The sequence below is a fragment of the Anguilla anguilla genome, chromosome 12 (genome assembly GCF_013347855.1).
Source record: "Anguilla anguilla isolate fAngAng1 chromosome 12, fAngAng1.pri, whole genome shotgun sequence".
Lineage (NCBI taxonomy): Eukaryota > Metazoa > Chordata > Actinopteri > Anguilliformes > Anguillidae > Anguilla > Anguilla anguilla.
The window spans coordinates 23,589,519-23,617,399 of NC_049212.1; the positions used below are offsets into that span (position 1 = coordinate 23,589,519).

The 27,881-nt window shown below is 39.3% G+C and overlaps 1 protein-coding gene across 3 annotated transcripts; it reads right to left on the reverse strand.

Moving 5' to 3' along the window:
• Window positions 1-1,360: 1,360 nt before the first annotated feature.
• Window positions 1,361-27,151, reverse strand: mtnr1ba (melatonin receptor type 1Ba). 3 transcript variants are annotated; one of them, XM_035384406.1, is made up of 3 exons: window positions 26,398-27,151; window positions 2,848-2,966; window positions 1,361-2,643 (listed from the first exon to the last, which is right to left on the reverse strand). In XM_035384406.1, the coding sequence occupies exons 1-3, from the start codon at window positions 26,588-26,590 to the stop codon at window positions 2,098-2,100; spliced, it is 858 nt and encodes a 285-aa protein (XP_035240297.1). In that variant the 5' UTR covers window positions 26,591-27,151; the 3' UTR covers window positions 1,361-2,097. The 3 variants fall into 3 exon arrangements, with proteins under 3 accessions (XP_035240297.1, XP_035240294.1, XP_035240296.1); XM_035384403.1 differs by having other exon boundaries at window positions 1,361-2,966; XM_035384405.1 differs by lacking the exon at window positions 26,398-27,151 and adding an exon at window positions 13,498-13,813 and having other exon boundaries at window positions 1,361-2,966.
• Between the last annotated feature and the right edge of the window lie 730 nt (window positions 27,152-27,881).

Consider the following 27,881-nt stretch of genomic DNA (forward strand, 5'->3'; position numbering starts at 1 on the left):
AAAACGGTCACTGGCTTGTAGGTGTATTAGAGGAAGGCAGACATCTCAACTGCAACCTCCCTATGAACAAGCCTGTCTAGTGTCCTCACTATCTGCTATTGTTTTCATTTCCTTGTATCACATTTAGTATTACATGGCAATATTATGACTACTATTCCCATTGACTGCTTTTCAGTGGAACATAATACATGACTGACTATTGCTGAAATTAAAAAGATACTTACAAGACATAATAGCCATCTCACTATAGGATCCATTTCAAAGAGGCACAGAACTTAAACTTAAAGGGTGTGCTTATTATTGTTATACTTTTTTGTGTGTGATTATCTAAGTATATTAGGTGGCCTTTGACCATGAAAAAAAATCTTACATGGAATATTTTTGTGCAGTCTGACATAATAAAAGGCACTATAGATGAAAGGACGGATATTTACGGTGGCAAGGATTCCAGCTTCAGAGGTGTGTTATTTGTGCTGTAGTTTCTCATTTATGAGAAGATTTTACCCAAGGAAAACTCACTGACGTGACCTTCCTCAAATCGAGTGCAAACCAAGCATGACTTCATTTATTTGAAAACTATAATTACATTTAAAAATAAAAGTTTTATTAACATTTAAAACTTTACACCAGCAGTCTTCTAAATGAACCCCCTTAGCAATTTCATTGCAAGTCATATCAAGACAAAAATAATATAACAAGAAATCCCTGACAGACATCCATAAAACCCACAATAATAACTTGTTACATTCTGAAACAGGAGCCATAGTCTAAAGTTGAATATACACTTTGCTATCATCTTCTTTTGTTCAACATGCATACATTCCACAAAAGCAGACAGTTGAATAACCATTAAGGCTAATCTTCCTCTCTATTCTTTGCTCACTAGCACAATAACATTGTGTCTCCTTCATGAATGAAACCTAAAGCAATCAAATCCATGCACATTCTATATCCGTTGAAACATCACTATCATATCTGGGAGCAGCAAATCATCAGTAGACATAGTAACTTATAAACTCACAAATGCTGTCCCAAAAAATTATATTACCTTAAAATGACTTAATAAATCTCTATGGCCAATACTGCAGTAAATTGTTCAAAATTCATGACATTTTTGTTCATTGCAGAGATGTAAAGTACTTGATATTTATACGAGGAAGCATAAATGCATAGTCTTTGTAAGAGTATAATAGAAACAGCAAACTGGATTTGAACACTGTAATCTGAGTTTAAATGTAATTGTATTGTGCTTTTCCAAAGAATAATGGATTTGGGATTCCTTGCTTCCTGACTACTGCAAATTACCCTTTGTTGTGATTTGATTTTTACATCTGTTTTTGTCTTCAATGTTTTCATTTTAGTTATCTAAGAAACCACCATATTGTTTTTATTCATATGAAATACATTTTTTATAGATTTAAAAGGATATAAAACCAAAATAAGTGCTGGTTTGAGGGAATGTCAGTATTAAAGGTTTTTGGCAAATCAGGTATGTTGATGTTATTAGAAGAGTTCGGCCCTGTTTTTCAAAGCTCCATTTGTGCGAAAGCACTGGCTAGAGCTGTGTGATGTCATATGTCAATCAAAAGGCATAGAGTGTATTTGTGTGTGTCATGAAATGAGATGCATTTTTTCAAAATGCAAGGTTCAAATTCCAAATGTTCTGCCTCATGTTTCCATCCCAATGTACAAAATGGTTAAATTGGTAATAAAATGCATAAAAATGAGCATTTTGGAAACACGCCAGTTTCATCGTAATGAAAGCTTTCTTATCATTCCTTTTGAATACATTTACATGAAAAAGAAATTGATAAACTTTTGGTGCTTCCACTTGTAGAAATTCGTATTGCTACAGCAGCAGAAGAGGCAACCTGAGGTTTACATAAAGATATGATACATATGCTATATATGATTCATGAGTGGCACTAATGTTTAAAAATAAATTAGTCTCTCTTTCTCTCTCACTCTCACACTCACACAAGCACACACACACACACACGTTTGAGTTTACTGAATCTCCATGAGATAAATACAGTACAGAACCGGCACAAGTGTAAAGAAAAAATTTAATAAAATTGGCTGTAGATATTATGAGGATTACAAGGTCTCGCCTTTCATTTGTTCATTGTTGTTCAGGGCTGGCGAGGGCTTGCTTTTCATTGCCTCTGTACCTCCCCTGGACGTCTCCTGAAAGAACAGCTTGGGCATCCACATGGACATCACAATCCTTTTGTACTCTTTCCTGAAGTTCTGGTTGAGCAGTCCATAAATGATGGCATTAAGGCAGCTGTTGAAATAGGCCATGAAGTAGCTGACCACAAAGAGCCACTCGGGGATGCGAGGTGCCACCACCGTAGGGTTGATGGCCACCGCCAGGCCGATGAAGTTCAGCGGCGCCCAGCAGATGGCGAAGAGGACGAACACCACGAACATGGTGACAAAGTTCCTCAGGTCGCTGGGCTTTAGCCGTGGCCTCACCTCACTCTTCACCTTCCGCCGCACCTGAATGACGAGGATCCATATCCGCAGGTAGCAGAATGTCACTACCATGATGGGCACGATGAAGTGGATAATCACCACAGTAATGGTGTAGGAGCTGCTCACCGTCTGGGCAAAGGTACAGGAGTAGATGCGGGCATCGTACTGCAGGGAACCCACAAAGAAGTTTGGCACGATGGCAACGACCGTCAGCAGCCAAATGAGGGCCACAAACAGCAGGGTGTTGCGGTAACTATAGAGCTTGTCATAGGAGAAGCTGTGGCAGATGTAGCAGTAGCGGTTGACGGCAATGCCTGTGATGTTGAAGATGGAACCAATGACGCTCAGGCCCATCAGAAAGCCGCTCACCTTGCACTGCGTGTCGCCCAGGGACCAGCCATCATGGAAAATGGCATATAGCACTAGTGGGTATGGGTAAAATGCCACCACCAGGTCAGCGAAGGCCAGGCTTACAACAAACACATTCCCTGTGAAGAAAGAACCAGAACACTGTCAGCAATCGCATAGCCATCTATGACACGTAATGTCCTCAGTTGGACCCTATACCATGTGTTATCAGATCGACCACAGTCCTTCATTTTGTGACATTTCTGATCATAACAGTACGCCATACTGTGTGTCTGTGGATGCAGATAAATGTACTGTACAACATGTGCATTGAGTGAAATGCATGTATTTATGAAGCTGATATTTAACTGCACAATTTAAATTCAACTTCTGCTGATGAGTGGTATTCACAGTGACAGAAAATTATTATCTTTGATAGGATTTCACACACAGGCCAAGAATTCAACTGACCAATTCACATACAGTAAGAATAAGAAATACATTTTGAAATTCTGCTGCTCTATAAACTAATGTACTGGTACATGTGTAGGACAAACGCTGGTCTTTGAAACCATGCATACATGAAACAGCAGTCAGCATATTGAATGCTGGGATTGTGTGGCTTCTTCTGGTGGATGTCTCCAATTCATTTTTAACAGGTCACACATTGTAAGAAAATATTGAAGAAAGGAAGGTGGTTGTACTGTTCTGAAAAAGATCACCATCCATGCTTAAAATTTACATGTGCAATTCTAATATTGCAATTTTAATGGAGAGCTTGGTGCAGGTAGGATATGCATACAGTACATAGAGTAGTTATGGTCCTTCTGAAAATCATATGAATCGGCATAAGTAGAGTGTATGTGGCCATGAGAACGCAGTGAGAACTGTCAGATCGGAATTCGTTTTTTTATTTTTTTTTAAACATTGCGCTTCTCTGCGCAGGTGCAGATCAGTATTGTCATCACTCCTCTGGCCTTCCTCCACCTTCTTGCCCTCATCCTCAATGGCTGAAGCATCATCTGTCCTCCACAGAAAATAAATGTGGGCCGTGTCCCGGAGCGGCATACTTGCTTCCTATTGAGTATACACTTGGCATATAACTTGTATGCAACTTGTAGACTTAATAGCAAGTAATGGATTTTGGACATGGCCTTAATCAACACTTGCACTACAATTTCCTTTGATTTCATGGGCAGTCTCTCAACATAGTCTCTCAGATATTATGTTTTTGTTGATGTGTGCATGCTGGTTCTTTCAGGGCAGAGGTCTGTTCACACATGTCAGATATTGGTCACCTACAAACACAAATGTGAACAATCAATGAAAAAAGTTTAGATCCGAGCAAAATTCTAATGTGAATTTAGCTTAAGGCAAAAAATAACTATGCATGTCATGCAGAAAAATAGTCCCATATTCATATTCTGCCTGTTGTGCTGTATTGCAAACAATTGCATAAAAAAGGAAACACATTTTTTAAACTGATAAAATGAAAGACTGAGGTGAATCAATCAGCTCCTAATTAGGTTGGTGAACACATGTTTAAATTTTCATAATTTCTTTCTTGAACTTAACACAATGCAGTTTGGCTTTTTATAATTTGCTTTGTCTTTGAATTATTCATTATCTACTGATTAGGAACCTGTTAGGAGTCTTTAATTAGATTTGTTAAAACAAGGGTAAATAATCCCTCTAAACATAAAAAGTGTAATTAAGAACTTAACAGCTTGTTAAAATTCTGAGATTGCAATGAAGGAACAAAAACCAGCAAACAGAGGCATACTCCAGGACCAAGTTTGCAAACTACCGATCTATAACATTTCAAAAATGTTTGCAGCAACTCCACTGCTCCTCCACTGGGCTTAGCCACCAGGCTTGCCTTCCTATCGGTATGCTTTAATCATGGTGATAACAGCTGACAGAGCACCTCTCAGAGACACTTCAGCTCAAGGCCAACCTCAGGCAATCTCAGTCAGTCTACACATCACAGTGGTAATTGGATGGGGAGCAATAGCTACATAGATTCTAATCACTGTTAATGATCATCTCTGTTTTACATGGATTTGACAAAGTATTGAAAAGTAGCCATGTGAGGTGACACAGGTTTCATGCTTATTTAAATAACTTTGTATATTTATTTAACTTTATTTAATAGATTAAAAAAGACAGGTACGGCTAGTTTGGATAAAGTCAACCCTGCCTTACTGATTATAAGTGGCTATTAAGGGTAGTTGATAATATTAGGCCTAAGGTGTGAATTCATTGCTGCAGTCTACTCTAATGAGGGACAACCAAATGGATCAAGTGAAAAAATACGCTGTCTGAAGTGATCTTAAAGCCCAAACCCAATTTAATGCATATTAATAAACAATGAAATTACAAATGCCATCGAGCTGTGGGCCCACTGTTTGTTCAGGAAACAGGAACTTAGTGCCTCCATCTTTTTTTCTTCTTTTTCCAGATTGGTAACTTGATTATCAATGCAGGTGAGAAGATAAATCTGATTAGGTTCTGCAAGATAACCATATTTCTGATTATATGCCAGTCCTCAAGTGTTATTAGTTCTGTTACATAGATTTGCATTTAGATTGTAGGGCAGGGGTTCAAACCTCTATCCTGGTATCTGCGGACAATTTGAGTCAATTGCCTTACATGGGATGCAATTCTGTTGTCTGTGAGACATCTTCATTACTGTCTTTTCAAACAACCCAGGACATGAAGTATAATTATAACCTTAATGCAATGTTGATATTGATAGATGTCATTAATGTCCTGGCCAGTGGAATGAACATCTCCAATATGCCATGCTGAATGTCATTTTTAAATTTCTGAGTGAATTGCGGTACTTCTACATCAGCATGCCATTTTTCTCTCTTAAAAATTGAATTTAAAACAATTAAATCATTTCAATGAACTTTAAATCTCTCCATTAAATGTGTATCACCTAGCTTGGCGCATGATGTGCAGTAAAGGCTATAAGACAGAAAATGTTAAGGCTTTTAAAATTAGCTTTTAAAATTCGGAATCTGCACAGATTGATTTACCAGATCAATTTATCTGGCACAAAAAATTAAGAGCATACTGGTTCACAAGCTCAAATAATCTTTAAATATAATAAAGTTGCAGAAATCTGTGATATGAATAAATATCAAAAAAGGCCAGTGCTTTTCCCCTGGCAGAGTTGAGAGGTGATTGATTATGGTATGACCAGGCAAATTTAAACCACAGGCAAGAAACACTGATTCTTTCTGATGAAGAGGACATCCTAGTAGATGCCTGATTTTTTTATTGTCTTTTATATTGGCTGGCACTCATTTTGTTTCAGTTCATTGTCATTCTGTTATAAGAGCAATTTACTGTGGCAGCTCACAGGCTACAATATGTTCCCGCAACTAAGGCTGCCAGCCAAAGCAGGCTGTCATTTTTAAGTGGAGATTTCTCTCACTTGAGACGTACCAAAACTGCCCATATATTTCCGTTTTAAACATTGCTGCATGACATTGATATGAAGGTACAAAAATGAAGCTGTACAAGAAGATATTTTGCTATCAATCTCTCAGAACAAAAATCTGTTTTACATGCTACCCTTCACTCTTTAATTGACAGGACAGTATGTTTTAAATCTCCAGAGTGACATTATCCAAAAGACAAGCACCGCTATCTCAAACAGTGAGATGAGACCAAAAACCACTGGCCTATACTCTGCTCCAATGCATTTGCCTTCACATCACAATGTGGCACAGGTTCCTTTATTTCAATTAAGAAATTGTACACAACACTGTCACCGTGTGTAAAAAATAAACACCGGGGAAAAGAGAGGGTCTTTTCTTTGATTTCCCCTCCAGTGGGCCCACAATTTACCTTCTCGCTGTCTTCACCCTGCCATAATTCAAACGCAATGGCCACATCGCCATGCTAGCAAGCTATGCTGTTAGTTTAAAGCAAAACACTCCTTTTATTTGAACTGAATGTGTCAATGCAATGTGAAGACACTGTGTGGTGTTTTCTTGGATTGACCATGTCCAAAAAAATGACAAGGATTCAGAGTGGATGTGATGAAAGGCTAGTAAAGGTAAGTTCCTGTAAGAAAAAGCCAATACAGATTTTTACATTGTGGTATTCATATGACCAGGAGGGCATTTAAATGGACCTGACAAGTGATTTTCAGCTAATCCAGTGTCAGGGATAGCACACAGATTATGAAGAAGCGAAGATAAAATATGATCCAAATTCATATGCATGCTACTCATCTGATGGAGAAAATATATATTTCATGTGGTTCTCTTTCATAATGGATACCTCCTTGCATTTAATATGTCTGGCATGGGAATATCAATCTGAATGAATTCGATTTTAAAATTCAGCTATTAGGTAAATATTGGCAAACATAAGTCGAAACACTGGTTGATGTGAGGCCAATTGGCAATAATCCCATGATTAGCATAATCCTTTTCATCTCCTACGGTAAACATACAGCTATTACTATACAGTGCCCTTCATAATGTTTGGAACAAAGTCTTTTTTTCTAAATACACTCCACAATTTTATATTTGAAATGCAACAATTCACATGTGGTTAAAGTGCAGATTCTCTGCTTTTATTTGTGTATTTTATGCATTTCACCATATATAAATTACAGCCCTTTTTTATACATCGCCCCTCATTTCAGGGCACCATAATGTTCGGTAAGAAATAATGTAATGCAAATTAAAGTAGTCATGTTTAAAACTTTTTTGCTTATCTTTTGCATGCAATGGCTGCTTGAAGTCTGTGACCTGCAGAAATCACAGGTGCTGAGTATCATCTCTGGTGATGCTCTGCCAGGCCTGTACTGCAGTCATCTTGAGCTCTTGCTGGTTTCAGGGGCTAGTTGCCCTACATACTACTGCATAATACTAGTCTGGAATAAATATGTGCTTGCAGATTACATTTAGTTTCAAACTGCTTCTTCAAGGAATTGCAGAGAGCACTCTTGCCATGTCCACTCTGTCCAATCTGGTGTTCTCAGATACAAGCCAGCATGTTTACATTGCAAGTCTGTTTACCCCATGGCCTGTTTTGATTTAATTCTGAAGCAGGGGGCAGGGCAAGGGGAGGACAGTCACTGAACCATGGGAGGTTGATTTTTAATTATCTCAGGAACTTGCCTGGCTGCAATGAAACCAGTAAGTGGTGCATCTGACTGGACTAGACCATTGACTTGACTGATCTTCTTACGAAGTTCTTAGAACCCCAAAACTTGTGTGCGCGCGCGCATATAGTATATGACTATATCCAACATCGGCTATATCAAACTTACATAAGCCGCTACAGCAAACATCAAGTAGCCTGTGTTGATTCCAGACCTTCCCTGAATCATCACCATCAACATCAGTGAAAATTAGGCATATGACAATACAATATCCTAGTTCTTTTTACAGGCACATGATACTGCATTTTGAAAGTATCATTGCATTCAGGGCAGGTGCGTATATTTTTAAAAATAGGATATGCCTTCAACTAGTGGCGGGGTGAGAGTCAGAGTTGTGTGTTCAGACCAAAATGCTGCAAACATCAGAATATTAAATACTCCAGATTGTTTTGGTCACAATCCATCTGGTTGCTTAAATTGATTGTCTGTATAAATGGAGTGATGTAAATCACACCGGTTAAGGGTCTTGTAAGAGCAAATGAATCATTTAATCATGTTAAGTACTGTGCTGTAATATTTAATATGCCTTGCTCCAGAACACTCCTGTCCCTCCTGCTCTTTTCGCTGTTCTAAAGAACTGGCTGCATGGTCTCATTGACTCACTGTCACCACACTCTGGCTAATCTCCTCATGACACCTAGATCCTCTTAATTTTCAAGTAGTCAGCCCTGTTGAGGTCTGTAATATATAGGTGTGTGCGTGTGCGTGTGCGTGTGCGTGTGCGCATGCGGTTTGGAGAGAAAAAGAAACATTAAACTATAAAGCAGACGTTCATATTGGGCAACCATAAAAATGATGTGATCTCCTGGTGATGAGAAGCCACCAATAGAATCATATTAAGTAGTTAAATACAATCATTTGCACAGTGTGCTTGTGTCTCTGTTCCTTTTGTTCTGGCTAATGAAGACTAACTATAGAGGAATGATGGAATGCGTTCACTACCATGTCAAATTAGTTTAGGATTCAAAATGAAGCCTGTATTTCTGAATGGCATCAAATGCCAAGCTGGAAATATCTCTGATGCAGGATATCCCGATTCTCTGATGCAGGACATTAACAACGCTTCCTAGAGTATTTGCCCATTTTCAATACACAAAGCTATGCAGACGTTAACCTAAAGACTGTCAGTGTTCATCACTGTCAAAACATTCTAAACAACTGCGTGCATTTCGGTTCGCCTATAGGCATTATCACTTCCACTTTCTGCTAGAACCTAACAACGGATGCACGTTCTACACCACTTTAATTAAAGCAGCTTGTCTTAATACCCTTGAGATTGATCAGTTGTTAAGGCTGACTGACAAATTTTAAACTATCTAAGAAGCATCCTGTAATTGCTGTCAGAGGGAGATGTGCCTCAGAGGTCTAAGGACAACAATTCAGTGTGTGGGAGAGGACAAGCAGTAGGCTATTTTCTAATGATCATAAAGACAGGAGAGAAAAGAAAAGGGAAGAATGGAAATGGCACAGGAGTCAATCAAGAGAGTCAGTTAGTAAACACAACTATCCTTATTAACATGGAATGTGCATTTTCCATCATTAGATATATACTTTCCAACAGGACTTTACACAGGGTTTGAAATACACTCTGGCCTTTGGGGGGAGGGATCTATGAGATCGCAGACCAGGGGGTGAGGGAGATTGCGATTACAGACCAGGGGGCCTCAGGTCTTTCTTGACAGAGCTCAGATCCCTTTGGAGGGGGCAGAACTCCTCTGTAATTCAAACCCTGTGGTACATTCTCTCTTAGCATTTAATATACTAATGTCAAGCTCACTCAGGCAAGAAATGGTGTGACCCACTATAGGGGTGTTCAGAAATGTAGTATGACAGAATGGCTGCTTGACACCTTTTCCTCAAATTACTGGTTAAAGGAAAATAGGCATCACTGTACCAATGTGCCAGAATCAACATGAAACTTTAGCAGAACTTTCTCAGCTACCTACTACAGTCAGCTGCGTTCACACTTATGGATTCTGGGCGTGATGGGATGGTTCCATTTTGCAGCTTTGATGTTACAATGTTTGCACACATTGCTTTTTAGATTAAGAGCTCCAAATTACTTTAACCATGCATTGAAAGACTATGAATAATTGAGTTAAGCAAAGGAGTTTTAGAAGGAAAGGCTGTGTGGAGGTATTACTGCTGCTCTTGTCATGTGATGTCCATGAGTCTTGACTCAGCATCACTTTATATTACTTATTTCTATGTCTGCAGAAGCCTCGTTGTTTAGGCATGGTTAAAATGACTTGCTTTATGTTGTTATCAGTGATAAAATATGGCATCTTGATCTATCTCTACTACAGATTTGTCTTTTCCTAAAAAAGGATAAATTCTGTGATGTGATCACTTTAATTTGTCCTTGGGAGATGCAATAGATGTACCCTTCAAATAAAATGAAAGCATGACAAGTGAAATTGGTTGGAATGAAATCCAACAAGAACATGTCTTAGGTCCATCTGGGAAGACAACTATGACGACTCAAACGAGCAAGAATTGTGCAGCTCTTATTTTCCAAGGGTCAGTACAAAGACCGTTGTGGAGCCCGATGGTGTATGGTTCTTCTGGACCAGAACTAGATAATTTCTACTCCACATCACTGGAGAAAGAGTGACTTGAGTGATGATGATGAAAATGATGGTTGCAATGAATGCTACTCACAGCTGTAGACAGTAAACATATTGGAGATATATAGCTCACCAATGTAGCAATAGCTCACCAATGTGGTGATAGTAGTCTGAGTACAAATGCCACTCCTGGCCCTTTCAATAATCAAAGAAGTCATTTACAATGCAAATGCATAAATCCTGTCTCCTAGACTCCAGTCGAATAGTTATCCAATCAATTGTGCAAGGGGAAGATGATTTACATTTCAGGAGCAAGGAGAAAATGGCTATACAAGCACATTACACAGTTGTTACATCAGACCGCCAGCGGTATAAATATCGGAGTAAACGATCAGGTTGTCTAGCTGTCTTAAGGTCCCTCCCAGAATGATTCACTGTGTTCCATCCTTCCATCCATTATCAAACCTGTGTATTCCTGTGAGGGGGGTGACTATAGCCCATCCCAGCATGCATTGTGCAAGAGGCAGGAATACACCCTGGACAGGTCGCCAGTCCATCACAGGGCATTCACACCATTCACTCACCCATACCTACAGGCAATTTAGACTCTCCAGTTAGCCTCACCTGTCTTTGGACTGTGGGTTGAAACCAGACACGGCCAGGATTCAAACCAGGAAACTTCTTGCTGTTAGGTGACAGTGTTATCAACTGCATCACTGTGCTGCATGATTCATGGAATTGTACATGCAAAATGTGCTTCCAGCTCTTCGGGACAAGACATGCAAGGTAGTCCAGTACCTGCAACTGTCACTGACTGAATTATAAAAATGCTAATTCCTCCCAAGCAACCATTTTCAGGTAAGGTTCCCGTCATACAAAATAACAAAAATGTCAAAAAGGCCTTTATAAAACTGTATTTTCAATAAAATGTCTTATGATACTGATGAGCTTCTTATTGATCTGATATCTGTCCCTAGGTGTTAAATGAGTTTTGAGCAGTTGTTTCTCACAATAGTCCTTTAAAAAGAAAAATATGGTTCTTGTGCACTGCAGGTGCTTAGCCCCATATTGATGCAAAGATTGAAAGGGAATCATCAAGGTTTAAAGGCATGTGATGTTGCCCTGAAGTTTTTCAGTTGAAACGTGATGTTCTCTGTATATTGGTCTTTTACTAACTGCCAATGCCCTTTTATTCCTAAGGACTTCAGCAGGTTTTCACCTGAGATTGTTTTATGTGCTGCCCAATATAGTTGGACTGCAATTCTTACTTCAGAATGCAGCACTATTTGTGTTTTGTGTGCTTGTCACACAGTATTTTCTGCACAAATGGGTCCCAGAGAGCAGTGAAATCTGTACTGTCACAATTGGGAGAAGTGTGTGTGTGGCAGTTCCAGCAAAAGCACTGGTTCCTTTAGTAATAATTAAAAAATCGTTAAGAATTTTGATTGATTCCAGACCAATAACTGGACTGCCCAGCTGGTAGACTACAGTGTGAAAAGAAGCATCTCTAGTCAGCACGTGTTTGGGACAGCACGTGTGCCAGCGCACACACTCTCCAGAACTGATGTTACAGCCTGGGCATGAACCTGTAAGCACAGTTTAGCATTACAATCTAGAAGATAAGCAAACGGAATAAAAAACACACTCCGTTATTGGGTCGGGGTACGGCAGGGCAGGGCCGTCACAGGACTACTGAGAATAAAAGAGCTATAAGCATGGATTTTCCAAGACTCTGTAAGGATGAGGACAGAATCCCCTTACATGTCTCTAAAGGGTGGATGACATGTATTATCTGCTCTTTGGTAAATTGATAATCAATGTAAGGGTTTGGAAATGTTCTAGAAATTGCAGCCGTGCATTAAAGCTCTTATCTAAAAGCAGGGTGTAATCTTGCAGTGTAGAATGGGCCCCATTAGACCATTAGCTCTATTCAGTCACTTCTCTTCAGAGACTGTCCGGGAAAGTGTGTCACTACCCAAAGCATGGTGAACAAGGATGTGGTGTCATGCCATTGATTGATAAGAGTGTGGAATGTGAATTGACTGTGGTCATGAACCACCTCTTTACATCTGTGATAAACAGGTGCCGTTGAAACTGCACACTATCACAAAGCTCCATGAGAGAGCTACTGGACAGTCCACTGGATAGAGATATGCTGACCTTGCACTATAGAGCCTAAACACGTATCATAGTTACTAAAATGACTTGTACGTAATGCAGCTCTAATAATGTATGGAATAAAGGCATATGCTGAAAATGTGCTGTATTGATATACTGTACTTTAAAACATGGTTGTCATTTTTCAAGTACAAATAGCAAGGACAATTTATACGGCCATAAAGTAAAGAAGCTTACTCAACTGAATATCTCCTGACATGCCAGATATGTGGTCCTAAAGAGCAAAGGTACTATACATATAGTATAAATAAGAGTATAAATTCATCAAAGACCTAATTTTAGAATTTTTTTTCAAAATTGCATGAAATACCATTTGAAATGTTCCATACTAAAATACATTTGTCCCATACCTCAGTGATTTTCATTCTTGGTCCTGGTGAGCCGCAGGGCCTGCTGGTTTTTGTTGTTACTTCACACTTAACGGCAATCAACTTCTTTAATTGATCAATTAACTCACCAACCTATTTTCTTCCTATGTATGGGTCATAATTTGTTTCTGATGTTAAGGCAAAAACAATAGACCAGCAGACCCTGTGGCCTGCCATGGCCAGGAATGAAGATAACTGCCATACACATGTCAGCAATAACTGGGATATTCTGACTTTTTCTAAAAAATTCAATTCAGTTTTATTCTTATCGTGCTTTGTACAGAGATGCAGTCACAAAGGAAATATGAAAAATTAGGCAAGACTGAGCCTAAACCCCCAGAAATAAAATTGAGTTAAAAAAAAATACCCTGTGGGATGAAATAAACACTCAGACAGCGGGGAGAAATAAATCCCTGGTGGGAGGCAATCTCAAGAGGAACCCGGATACAGAGTGGGAGCCCATTCTCCTCTGGACAAAAAAAAATGCAACAGAAAACACATTCCCAAAGTACTATACAATTTACTAACCCCATGCATTTATGGTTGATCAAAAATATGACCTCTGCCTACCAATTATACAGGGCTATATGTCCATATACTGGGATGTTTTTGGCATCAGAAAACATGTGTAACATGGTGTGACAGTATATATTCTGCTCTTTGTTATTCATCAGCTCTCTAGAGGTATGCATCTTCTACTTGCATCTTTTCCATCATAAGAATATCAATCAAGGATAATACAACATAGCCATATACACCTTGTGTGTAAGAGTTGGAATTACTTAAACTATGAAACCATTTTTCAATACTTAAATATTTTTAATATGAAATATTTATATATAAGATTCAACATTTTCTCTTAGGGTTTTTGATGGTAAATCTAAGTGTTTTTTGAGGACCATTCAGCCAAATAATAAATTTGTCTCACTTGCGTCATTTCCTAGCATTTCAGTTGCAAGGCATCATTTATATGGGGTTTTACCAGAATAGGAATATTGGGCCAGAATGATTCATAATGTTGAGATTGCATAATATAAGTTGTAAATCTACTTCTAACGTGGAATTGACTCTCAAACAGGTGAAACCTCATTTTTTGAAGGGCCCTACACCTGAGAACCCAGAGTGATGGTAATAGGGGAGCAAAAGGGCCAGACAATGCCATGTTTCTGAAAGCCTGATGTGTCGCTGGAAAGGTGGCAGGCACTTAACTGTGGAGATGAGTCACTGGTGAACGTCCTACAGCAAAAAATAAAAACAAGAGTGGGAAGCTGGATTTACCGCATCACATATACACACATGCGCACAGACACAAAAGCACAGACATGCGTACACACAAACAGAGTTTCGCTATTCATATAGATGCCAGTTGAATACTTGGTGTGAAAGACAACTGACAGCTACTTGTTTTAGTTCCCATGTGTGCTAGTGAAAGCATACACTTCAAACTAAATGCCCTTTGTTCAAACTATATGTACATTCTCTTCCCACATCTTAATTTTGTAATGTAGATTATGTTATTTATAAAATAACAATTTAGTTATTCAGCCTGGGGGGGGGGAGAGGGGAGAGGGGAGAGGGATTCAGTTGTTCAATCAAATCTACAGAGAACTTTAGTACAGAAAGTAAAATTTGTGCTCATGTTAGATTTAACAACTCTAGAAACAGGGAGAGAAATATTGGCTTTTCAAAACCCTTGAAAATGAGCTTCTCAAAAAATATTGTTCTTAAACTGTGATCTGTGAATTCCCAGAACCGGATTTGTTCCAGTATTTACAATTTCAGCCTTCTCAGTATCTCAGTAGACAGTGCACACTTTCTTGTCTAAATGCACGAACCCAGTTTCAGACACTTTTAAAATCTTGTTAAGTGGATTGGTTTCACCTGTCTACTGTAGTCACAAGATGCTGAACAACAAGTAGTGAACCCAGACTGGGCACACAAAAGTAATCCAGAGCACCACTGAGAACAAAGGGCAAAACCAATAAGCCACAAATACATTGGTCTAATAGCTTTTTTCCTCTTCCTCCCTGTGGTCAAGCTGAGGTGAAGTGAAGCCCAGCTATCAGGCTAGTGACAGCTAACTCCGGTCTTCAAATAAATTAATACCTCTGTATCTTCTACCTAATGACTTAATACCAAGTAATGTGTTGGTTAGAAATAAAGCATTATACAGTGAGGAACATTAAGATTGCCCTATGTCGATCATGCATTAGCACCCATGGAAATGGGCTGTCCCTAGTTTGGCCTTTTGTATAAACATAAATATTTGACAACAATTCAGACTTTGAATTTGTCTTTTTTTTTGGCATAAATTTCATAGAACATCTAAGCTAAATCAGAAAGCAGAGATAAAAGCAAATTTAATTTAACTATATATGTTATAAGGCAAGGCACCAATGGCCGTAAGGTTTAAAAGGGCATTAAAGAAAAAAGATTTTGGGAATCCATGAAAATGGCCTTATGGTTGCCACGTAATTCGAGTCCTGATTTGAACTGTTTATTGAACTATTTCTTATGGGCACTTATGACAATTCTATCTATTAGAGTACAACGAATCACCTTCTTCACCCAGAATTATATAAATGCAGCAGCAGAAACTCATAATTGGCTATCCTGACAGGCTGAAATTAAACCCATCTCCCACAAGCAATGTCAAAAACACTGACTCTTGGGTGTCTTATCAAAAGATACATTATTTCAACATGGCAGTAGCTAGCTATCATTTTTTAAACAAATGAAACCCCTTTGACTATTGCAATTGTTGTGTTTGGGCACAATCACTTTATAAAGACCTATGCTACAAATATGACACTTGTGCTGTTTCCATGCTGATGATGTCCTCCACATGGAGAGAATGAGGTGACATTATAAGCGAGCTTGTATGTTAAGCATTACAGTCTTAACAAAAATGAGTATTAATACTGATATTAAATATTATCTTGGGGTATTTTGATATCTTTGAAATACTTGGGCCTTGGCCTGTAGGGGCAAGCATCCTCAGCTGAAAACATTTAGAGCACATCACTAAGGTGCAGTTGCAAGCATATTTAATTTAATCATTAATCATCAAAGGAAACCATTTCTGTGGCTTATCTGTTGGAAGCAAAGACATTAAAATTGAAATTCTCTCACTGTACATTTCTTGGAGAATGCTGTAGAAAGGACTACAAGTTATGATTCCCAATGAATGAGTAATTCTGCAAGAAAATTAAAAGTTTTTAAAGCTATCTTTTGGCCAATATTGAAATAAGAGAACTTTGGGTTATATTGATTCTGATTTGAAGTGATAGAGGCCTTAGATGCTTATACTTGATCTAGTGTGAAATGGGGTCACAAATTGCCAGAATTCCACATTACTCTTGAGATCTGACCGCACCAGCTTCACATAAATCTATTTATTACCCCAAATTTTATCTCTGAATATCTGTTAAATGCTCTGTGCAAAATCCTTGCCAAGGGAGTTACTATGGCAAACAGCATTATATAAATTTATTGACATTGATTGAGCCTGGGAAGACCATGAAATTCATGCCCCAGCATCCCCCCCCCCCCCCCCCCCCCCCCCCCCCCCCTTTCCACTGACACCACCCTCCATCTCAGATCACCTTAACTCAGGTGCTTTTGATGCTATGATATGCAAAACAGGGATTTTTATCAAGGTGATCCTGTGTGCAGGAAGCATGTACTGGGATATATGTATCCACTCGCCTGAAGATATATATCTGTATCTATATATATCTTCTCCACTCCACTTTGCTTTCCACCACTCACTATTGAAATGCTGAGAGTTATAATCTCACGGAAGGTGCTTTGTCTGAAAGAGCAGCCGTTAGCTTCCTATGCTTGTTGAAAGTGGTCTATTGAATGAAACCAACAGAACTGTAGGTTGCCTGTTATAAATCCAAGGTACTCAACTTTCTGTCAAAATTCAGGCCACATCAGAACCCCCCCCCCCAATCCTTAATACTCACTGGTTCCATTTACCATGCTGGCTGCGAGGCAACTGCATCACTGATTTCAAGAAATACCCCCAATGCTTTCACGAAGGCAAGTGATTGGAATTTTTTTCACAAGGGCTCAATGAACGGGTAGCATTTTAAGAGCACTACTATCATTGCTTGTTATTATCTCATGTCCAGATACTATTGTATTACCTGCATTAAAAATATTGCGTATTTTGGCTGCCGGATGGCTCATGTGATTTAAGTACTACACTGTGGTGCATGGATGAGCCTCATAGCCTCGGATCAAATCCAAAACATGCCAATGCTGACTGTGACCATTAGCTGCTTGGGGTGACGCGAAATTGCCGATTGCGTCACCAAGGAAATGGGAGGGCTCAGTTGAACAGGGTTGTGTATTCATTACTATCCTGTGAACCCCGCTGGTCGATCGGCTACCTGTAGATCACATATGAAAGGTCTTCCTCCGACTCTACTATATGCAAGTTTATCAGTAGTCTGTGGTATGAAAAGAAGTACACAAGCAACAACGCATCTTTCAGTGGAAGACCGTGAAGGTCTACACTCTCCTGAATCGGCAGTGGGGTTCGTTCATGTACCCAGCTGCAGTTGTAGACAATTGGCCATTTCAAATTGGGATGGGAATTGGATATGATCAGCCCCGTATTGGGCATCAAATTTATTCGCATTTATTTCCATATGCCATTAGAAGCTTGTTCAAGATTTATTCCCTGAGTTCTGTATGTCAAAAACATCTCAGGACTATTACAGTATATCCCAGGATATCTCTGGAGTTATCTCCTAATGACTCAACCTCTCTTCAACATCACACTTATTTAATCTTCATAACAACATTAAATCAAGTATAGGCTATATCTTTAAAAGAGGTACAGGGTAGTTACACCACAGATTCTTCATGTTCTTGCATAATTTTTTTCATTAAATTTACAGGTTTGGCACTTCATTTTCCACCAGTTGTTTATTTCAGTGACCAGGTGTCCACCCTTTGAATCCATTAGGACCGCATCGATTTCACCCGTCAGTCTATAATTAAATTAATGATTTAACCTCTTCATAAAGGAATCAGGGCGGCACGGTGGTGCAGTGGGTAGCACTCACAGCAAGAAGGTCGTGGGTTCGAATCTCGGCTTGAGGCCTTTCTGTGTGGAGCATTTTCTCCCCGTGTCCACGTGGGTTTCCTCCGGGTACTCCGGTTTCTTCCCAAAGTCCAAAGACATGCAGGTAGGCCAATTGGAACACTCAATTGCCCATACGTATGAGTGTGTGAGTGAATGGTGTGTGTGCGCCCTGCGATAGATTGGCGGCCTGTCCAGGGTGTATTCTTACCTCTCACCCAATGCACACTGGGATAGGCTCCAACACCCCCCGTGACCCTGACCAGGATTAGCGGGTATAGATAATGGATGGATGGTTAAAGGAATCATTTCCCATAGAGCACATAACAGAATGGAAAGCATTAGTTGATCTGATTGATTAAACGTCCTGAAGTGTGAATATTGGACATTTATCTTCATAAAACACTCAAAGCTATTTATTTTATAGCTATGTATTTCTGACATAATGCAGCACCATGATAGTAAATCAACAGAGTTAAAAATTGTCCAATTAATTAATTGTTTTTTTAATTAATTAATTATTAGCTCATTACAATTTAGGGGTTGTAGTTGTGGTTTGAATGAAAACATACAAAGTGGGGCTGCAGGACTGAGTATGAATCCCTGAGCTACACTATGTTACACAAAGGAGTCATGCTGCATCTGTATCTAAATGCTTGACAAGATCGCATTAAGCTCTCACTTTATCAAACCATAAGATTAGAACTTATTCAGTGATTAAGTAGTATAACATCACGTGATGCCTTGAAAATTTGTTTTGCCACTGTACTCTTCTCACTGCAAAATTGAATTCTCCAGGTACCGCAGTTCACATAATGCCACTACATAACCTGACACCCCTTCATGACTCCCTCAAGCCTGTTTTATTGGCTAGTTACAAGGTAATAACCCTGCCACAGATACTCAAACCCTGAGAGATGGCTAATGTGAAACTATCTTTCTCTTGCTCTTGACCCCACTTTGCATGTAAGAAGTAAAAAGGAACTGTGGAGGAACTGCTGCAACATGGGCACACACGTCCCGACAGGATATCATTCCAGTTTAAAGAACTACAATAACATTCTGCCATGTGGCAAATGAGAGAATGCACAGAAAATATTAATTTGCAAAGCAGATGTTGTTGGTGATAGCTGGTAGAGTACAGTTCGACCAATATTTTGAGTAAGAAACTAATTCAAGCCTGGTAAAAGATTAAAACATATAGAACCAGTACCTAAATCCATAAAATGGCTTCCCAAGAAATGCAAAGGAAAACATGTGACATCCATTCCAGAAGGCAACCAGGATATCCATTTCACAAACAAGTACATAAAGCTAGCTAATATTTGATACTCAAAAACAAACAACCCAACATTTAGATTTAAAAAATGTGTCCTACTGGTGAATGGTGCTTCAATCTGTAGAACTTTTTAGTTCATTTTAACAGCAATTATTTAAAATAAAATAAAGATCATTACCCTTTCCCCTGTTTGGACCAGGTTTTTGGATTAAGTGTTGCCATCTTTGATTTGATGATATATCCTGCTTTTCAGCAATAATATGTACCTCTAATGAGGAACTTTAATATAGCTCTGTGGCCCATCCCTGTTCATTTTCTGCCAATATGTGTCACACAGGCAGTGAAGTTTATTGATTTGATAAATCACTCATACATATAGCAGAGCACACAGACTGTCAAGTCTCTGACTTCAAGAAGTACTAAATTCAAATTGGCAACTTCAGGTTAAACAAATAAATGACATCTACCCCACCTTAGCCAAAACCCACCCGAACTCACAGGTCAAGTTTCAGTTGGGCATCAGCACTCTGAGCAGCAACAGTACATTGGAACCATGAATGCAGGGCAATGCTTTCATGATTGCACTTGACAAGTGAAAAAGCACTTGACAAGTGACCTTGTTCAGGTCCCTAAACTAAGAAGAGGTGCAGACCAAGGAACTTTATATTTTGGAGGAGAAATCTACCAATACACAAAAGGCCCTGGTGTTCACTCTGGCTTTCATTTGGAGGTTGTGAAATTTGGAGGAGAGCGGTGGCACAGCGAGACAACACTGGAGATCTTAGAGCCTCACTATAGTAGACACTATAGCCTGCTGCAGATGGGCTAACCAGTTGCCATTTGAAGGGAGGTGGGTTCAACTATAACAGTACACAGCAACACAGAATGGTTTCTTTCTTACAGCAGTTTCATATGCTGGTCAACAGCATATGGCCAGTGGCAGTGTTACGGCTGAAGAGAGGTCACAACCATACAAGGTGACTGGTCTCACTGTGGAAAAGGGACCGCTCGCTGTGGAACAGGATACTGCATGTATCACTAGGATCTGTAACCTACAGTTTGCCAGGAAAGAAAGACTCTGTAATCTATGCCGTGGCAGGGAGCCTGATCCTTGGGTGGTGAGACCCTAAAATGAATCCTGTTTCTTTGTAACTCCAAACGAGGCATCTTCAAGTATTTATTTATTTACAATGTAACGCAGCAATTGCAGACACAGAACCTTTTTATTTTTTTAACACATGGGAGCTTTGAGTAAACTTCATGAATATAATAATGTGAGTTTCCTGCAGGGTAGTCAAGCCGCCTTTTGCTCTTGTGTGTGAGGAGCTTTGCGTTGGCAGCAAGTGTTTTTGAAGATGATTGAGCCTGCGTTCTTTCAGATAAGGGGATTCCACAAAATCATGTTACGTTCACGTAGGGCATTGTGGAGAGAAGAGACATGGGTGCTGTCTAAACAATGGCATATTAACAGAGCAAAACCTCCCCACAACATTTATTTTAATAAGCAGTTGTCTTGGAAATTCTTTCTTTTTTTAAAATATTCAATCATCCAGTTTTGGCGCGTCATCTTCATCTTCTGCTGCTGTAGCCCGTCCGCTTCAAGGTTCGTAGTGTTGTGCAGTCAATCATGCCATTCTGCACTCCGCCGTTGTAAACTGCTGTTATTCGAACATTTGTGGCCTGTCTGTTAGGTTGAAGGACGATACACATTCTTCTCTGATCTCTCTCATTAACAAGGTGTTTTCGCCCACAGAACAGCCACTCACCAGATGTCTCTTGTTTATTGCACCATTGTCTGCAAACTACAGAGATCATAGGGGCAGGAGTGTAGCTGTTTATGAGATGCTGGAACCACCACACCTGACACCAGTTTTCTACCTGGAACTGTACTCGAATGGTCCTTAAATTATGCAAACTTTCTAGAGATGAAAAGAAAATGAGAACAATCTAAAACTTTGAAATGGCAACAGCATGTTACCAATATGATGAACTGTTTTCAAATATGAGCAGCATTGTGTGTACTACAATGAGTGTTATAAACAACAATTAAAAGTTGATACTTCATCTGAACCCTCTTTGTACCCTTTTCTCCCACCATGCCACCACTCACCAAAGAGGGGTAGTATCATTTTTTTTCTCTGAAGCCAAAGTAAATCTCTAATGTACACATCACAGTAACACTCCTGCCTCACTTTAATATGAAGGAAGTTGGTAGGCATCAACCTGATAAAAACAGTAAACAAAACCAACTATTGCCACATTCACATTAACCATGGTTTCCACAATAGTGGATATGTAGGGGATGCATAGTAATTGGCCCTCATCGTTGTGGTCATTCCCTGCTGAAATAATGTCTCTCCTGAGACCTCAGGCTAGAATCAGAAAAATGAGCTGATGATTTTATAAGGCTTAGTGGCAGTAGATCAAAGCCCTTGCCCCTGGCATCATGGGTAACATCAACATGTGCATGTTCAGCACCGCAGGCCATACTGACCCTGGAGACTGCATGCATCCCTGGACACCCAGCTCTGGAGCACATGACTAAGGCCAGAATACATTTGTAAACATATTTAAAACAGACTGGACACACAATCACACATATGCAAATGTACAGCAAACATGCATACACATGCATGGACACATGCACTCATAAGCAAATGCACATACACACAGGAATCTCCAGAGAGCTCTTTGGCAGCATTTGCTGATAAAGATTTTTTGGATTTTCTTATTGCGCAACATGCAGAATCATTAACATCTGCACAGAAGGAAAATAAATCTTAATCCGTCAATTGGTCTCCTCAATTGATTCCCCACAGGCACCTCTTATTTCAGCAGGATATATTAGTACAGTAAACAATCTTTTGTTTTTTCCCTCAGTGCTTATTTCTTACAACATTAGAACCAACCAACCAACAATTACTCTGCATGTTTTTGTTGTAAAACGACTTCCACTCATCTTCTCCGTGTGAGTGGCATTAATGGGAACGACAGTGCTGATTGCTGTTTTCACAAACAGAGCACACAGGAGTGGCAATAATTGGGCTGATTGTGTATGCAAACATTGTCAAGATCATCACCACTCAAACCACAGTGATTTGGTAAGCCTTTTATCTGCCTGCCAACTGGCATAATAGCAAGCACACATGTTGGGCTCCTTCAAAGGCTGGTGGTGGTGACACCAGCCAGTTATCTTTAACACTGCAACATGCTTATAACCAGTCCTGGCTGCATTAGCCCTCCGATGACAAGGGAGAAGAGGTCTTGTACAGATGGAAAAAATGCCTGGTTATACTAAAAAGTTACCCCTGTGACAGCACCCATGTTTCGTAACATAAAGTAACCCAATACCACCTAGGGGGAAGCTAGATGATGAGCGAGTGAGGACCGCTTCAATCCCCAATGTCTCCTCTTAGGGTGAAAGGAGGGGAGAGGAGAGAGCAAGCTTCAAAGCAATTTTCACAGCCATGCACTAAGTCAGTTGGGGTTGATTTATAAAGAGGTCTCTCACTCTCTAGCCCCCAGAGTGCATCTGTGTCTCAAACTAATTGGCATCCTTTTCATTAAAAGCTGAAAAAAGTTTCAAATCAGACAGCACTGTTGGCTACAGTCCTAACATGACATGCATATAAATGATGTATTTTTCCTTTTATTAATTTTCAATCCTTGGTTCCCTATGTTGGACTGCTAGACCTGTACATAATGCCTTATAATTGCCTATAATCTCTAAAACTACAGTCATTACTGTCCTCTACCTTGTGGTAAGTAGTTGCTTGATAGTCTGCATAATCGGGACTAAATAATAAGTCATGTTTTGATATTTGTTATATTAACCCTCCTGTTCTGTTCATTTTTTAGGTACAGCAAAAATGTTCCTGGGTCAATCCCCATACAGGGGGGGTTTGCAAATACATGAAATGAACCATTTTCATTTAAAATGTTGATTACACTAATTAAGGCCAGTAGAAGAAGTTTCATACTGAAAAAATAATTTTAAGTATTTTTCCTAGATTTTCAAACTTTAAAAAGGGTCAATTTGACCCGCAACATAACAGGAGGGTTAAGGCTAACTATTTCCTCTCCATATTAAAGACAAATCATATATGTGTCGATTTTACATCCTTTGGCCACAAAGTTTGGTCAGCTCTACGCTATTTTTAGACATTGTCAAGTGTCCAATCAATTACCCTTTCATACATCACACAGCTCTACATAGAGAGCCCACCAGCTCACCCTAAACCCAAACGCACCTCTGTCCTAATACTAGTCCAATATGTCCACGGAATGGAAAGCATGCACATGTGAATCAATTCAATGTGCAGCATATCAAAACTTTCGATGAACCAGGTGCCTCTTCTATGGAAAGAGTAGAGGTTAGAATCAAATTGCTGGCATTTCTAGGGCATCCCATCTGTTTCTTTAACACATGAACTGCGCACTTAACCACAACCAATATGAAACTGCACTTTCAGAGTAAGGGGGAAAAACAACAACAAAAAATCATCTATACTTTACCTCTCCTGAAGTGAACATTGTCACCTTTTCAAATCCAAACTTACTTATCTTCAGAATTTATCATATTTTTACTGCATACACATTGCACATGTAGTCTGTGTCACACAATTTAATTTGAGCTAATTGTCACAGGGATCCTCAGGACATAACACCACTTCCCAAACCATTTCCCATGCAAAGAAAAGCGATTACTACACAAATAAGTATCTCTTTCTCACTCAAAAGAACTGCTTACAACGGTACACATTTGATAAAATGTACTGTATACATGTACTGCTATACTGAATACATGGCAAATAGCTTGCCTTCTGAACAGGCACAGTATATTTTGCTTTGGAGTAATTATGGTAGAATGAGTGATTCACAACAGTTATTGTCTAGCTAGAAAATTGAGTACAACAGTTCTACAAACAAATTTCTCATTCTCCATTTTTCGTTTACATTTGCAAAACTGCACAATATAATAGCAGAGGGGCAGGGTACAGGATAATGCAGAGTATTTGAAGAAATGGTGGTTAGATTTTCGGTTTGTACAAAATTGTACCGAAAAAAAATGTATAATGCTTTTTTATAGAGACACTATCAAGGACAAAATATGTAAATACTAAAGACAATGGAGGGGGGGGGGGGGCAGGGACCCAGGGACCATGGCTGCACCCCCAGAAAGCAAGCAATTGAGGCAAAAATACATACAAAAAACTCCTCAGTGGGAAGAAAACTACTCAAATGGTGGTGAGAAACTCACCAATGGGAAAAAATCTCAGGAGGTACCCAGCTATAGATGGGGAGCGCATCCTCTCCTGGCCGATCCACTTTAATTTAGCTCAATTAAAGTAATAATTTCAATTTCAATTTAAGAACACTGCTGTGAAGTGCTCGAAGCAGTTCAATGTACTACATGGAGGAGGATAAGCAACACCATCATCATTTCTGCCACTCTCAGAAGAGATGGTTCCAAAAGGCACCGCTTTCTCCATAGAGGAACTCAATCTAGTTCAAGGGTTCTTTGACTGGCAAAATGGTTCAACCTGGGAGTTTCACACACTTCACACCTACCATACCATACAGGGTTCTACAAAAACTAAAAAGGGTTCTCCTATAGAGACGAGCCAAAGAACCCTTTTTTTATGAGTGCACAGTAATGGTAAAATCAAGAGACCTCCTAGTGGCATGACCACCTGGTTTCTGACAGCAGGTTCCTCCCTTGTCCTCGTAATGGGGAAATATATTGTCTAAGTAAAAAATATGGGCATTCTTGGAAAGAATCCAAAGCAAATAGGCATTTAACCCCCGATACTCAATGCGAAGATTAACAATATCTTTGTAAATATTTTTAAAGAGACTTTTTTGTTTATGTGGTCCCCAGGTTAAAAAAAAAACAACAACTCTAAAATGGAAAAAAAAACATCAACTCTAAAAAGAGATAGTTAATGCTTCACAAGCTGCAAACCTTGAACTGGAATAAAGACATTATATACTTCCCAATTTAACAATTCAAATGATAAAATACATACAATGTACTATTTAAGCTTACATTAAAAAATGAATAATTCTTTGTTCACTCTCCATGTACCATTAAAAAGTATGCACTGAGAGTACTATAGGCTACCATTTACAGGCAAAGTAGGCTAACCGTTACAAAATCCAGGCCTCTATAACGGGGGTAATGCATACTCTAAATTTGGTGTTCTAATAAACTTTAATAAACCTATGCCACAGAAACTGGTGCTGTCAGAAAAAAAATAAGGGTTCCCTTTTCTTTGACAAACAAAATTATTTGATATCATTTACAGAGACAAAACGACGCAATTATTATCTATTTAACGTGCGCACGCACTAGTTCAAGAGGAATTTATTATGAGCACTGAGAACAAACATTGATTGGTTACACGTAAAGGGAAGAACCCGATGCTTTAATCTCATTCATTCCGTTACTTTCCATTCACGCCTGCCTATTTGGCACGTGAATGGTTAGTATTGTGAATGAGACCGTTCAGTGAGCAAGAGTATAGAAACAAACAAGTAATTTTCTTTGTGCTCTGACTATATATTGACCACTTTTGCGTAGGTTATTTCAAGCGAGGTCCTCACAATATGGTATACAAACGTGTAATTGTAATAACTGCAATTGTTACTTTTAAGATAGAACACTGCATTTACATAGTTTATCGTACATTTGTAGTTTACTTTCCATTTTGCTCCACTTGACACCAACAATAGTGCCTTTCTTCTCAAAACCTATAGAGGACCGACAGTCGTGTAAATGTTTCATTTCAGATTATATAAATTTGCATTATTGTATACATATAAACATGTTCTCACAGACGCACACGCACAATATATACACATAATACGCAGCATTTTTAAAAACTTACCAGCATTTCTAAGCTTCCGATTTCTAAGAACTGAAATAATCACCAGAAGATTTCCCAAGACATCCACTACTGTGGTGAAGATCAGCACGCTGGCCAGCACCGTGATAGCCCAGGCAGGACGCGCACCCAGTCCCAAAGCTCGACTGTGTCCCAGTTCCGTGCGGTTCCTGAGGAGAGAAACATTCTCTGGCATGTCGAAAACCTTGCGCGCCAACTTCTTTTCCCCTCTGTCCGAATCATTCAATTACCGGAATCATTCTGAGGAAACCAGCAATTGCATAGAAAACAGTGAGTCGGGAAGTAGCTACACAAAACCGGCATTTAAAAAAATCTAATTTTTGAAATTAAAAATCAAAAGCAAAGCTTTGCTTTCTAAGTGCTCTGTAGAAATAAGTGGGTAAAGTTATCTAGTGGCTGGCAGCTAGGGTTTCATTCAGCTGACTGTTTAAATAGAGCCCGTTATGTGAGTTTACCACTCCAACTGGTCCTAATATCCCCTATCGATCGCATACTGGAGAAGGCGTGGGTACTCCCATGCCCACGTTTCTTTCTTTTCACCTAATTTGCATAGGCATTCCGGCTGCTGTTGGAAGTGAACGTGTTTTTTTTGGGTTTTTTTCAGACGGCCACTCATGTCAGATGGAGACTTTCCCAGTGTTCCTAGTTGGCAATGTCTGTCGCTGTCCGAGTTATTTACTAAGTAGCAGCAATTCGAAATTGAAAATCCAGCGCGCAATCCACAACGCTGGCTTTCATTCAGAAAGCTGACATAAAAGGAAGTACGTACCCTATCGGTGCCTGAGAAATACGAGGGAAAGGATGATGTGTGAGTAGGCTACAGTTTTATGCAGTTGCGCGTATAGCGCTCCATAGTTGCATTGTTTTTATTGACAGGAAAAAAATGAGGTCAGAAAATTCTTCCGTTTGCAGTGAAAACACTACAACACAGGGAAATCATTTAGTAACGAATGTTGTTTTTTTATTGTACTCACTATTTTTTCCACGAAGCTAATGTCTTGAAGCAAACGTTACTCTCCCACAATAGATTTTTTGCATTAAGCTACATTTTGGACCCGAAAATTGGTTTGCTGATGAAGGTTTATATTGATTCTGCCGCTGTTGGTTGCACATATATGCTCCCCTTGTCGAAAAAGGGACATGGTTTATGAATCCGCTCTCGTGTGTGCTTCATAAAACCCAGATTTCATATTTAACATCACATATGTGGCTTGGTGTGTGCGATCCTGTTTAGGTCGGATGTTCGGTCATAGCAAGAATTACATCTGTTATCCGTCATTGACAAAGGTCAATTTATACATTTCTTTCCTGTCCAATTCAAACCTGCAGTTTGCTACACTAGTGTCTCTCATACACCTACGTTGCATGCACTATACTGATTCTGAAGACAGGGAAGGGGGAAAACTACAATTTAATAATGAACTCAACCATATATTGCCAGCTTAAAAAAAAAAAAAATTAAAAAA

Excerpts from the sequence above, each read along its gene's own strand:
- mtnr1ba (XM_035384403.1), bottom strand. The coding sequence starts at position 26,590 with ATGCCAGAGAATGTTTCTCTCCTCAGGAACCGCACGGAACTGGGACAC. Across the intron at positions 2,967-26,397 it reads TCGGAAGCTTAGAAATGCTG|GGAATGTGTTTGTTGTAAGC; the intron begins GTAAGTTTTTAA and ends CTTTCTTCACAG.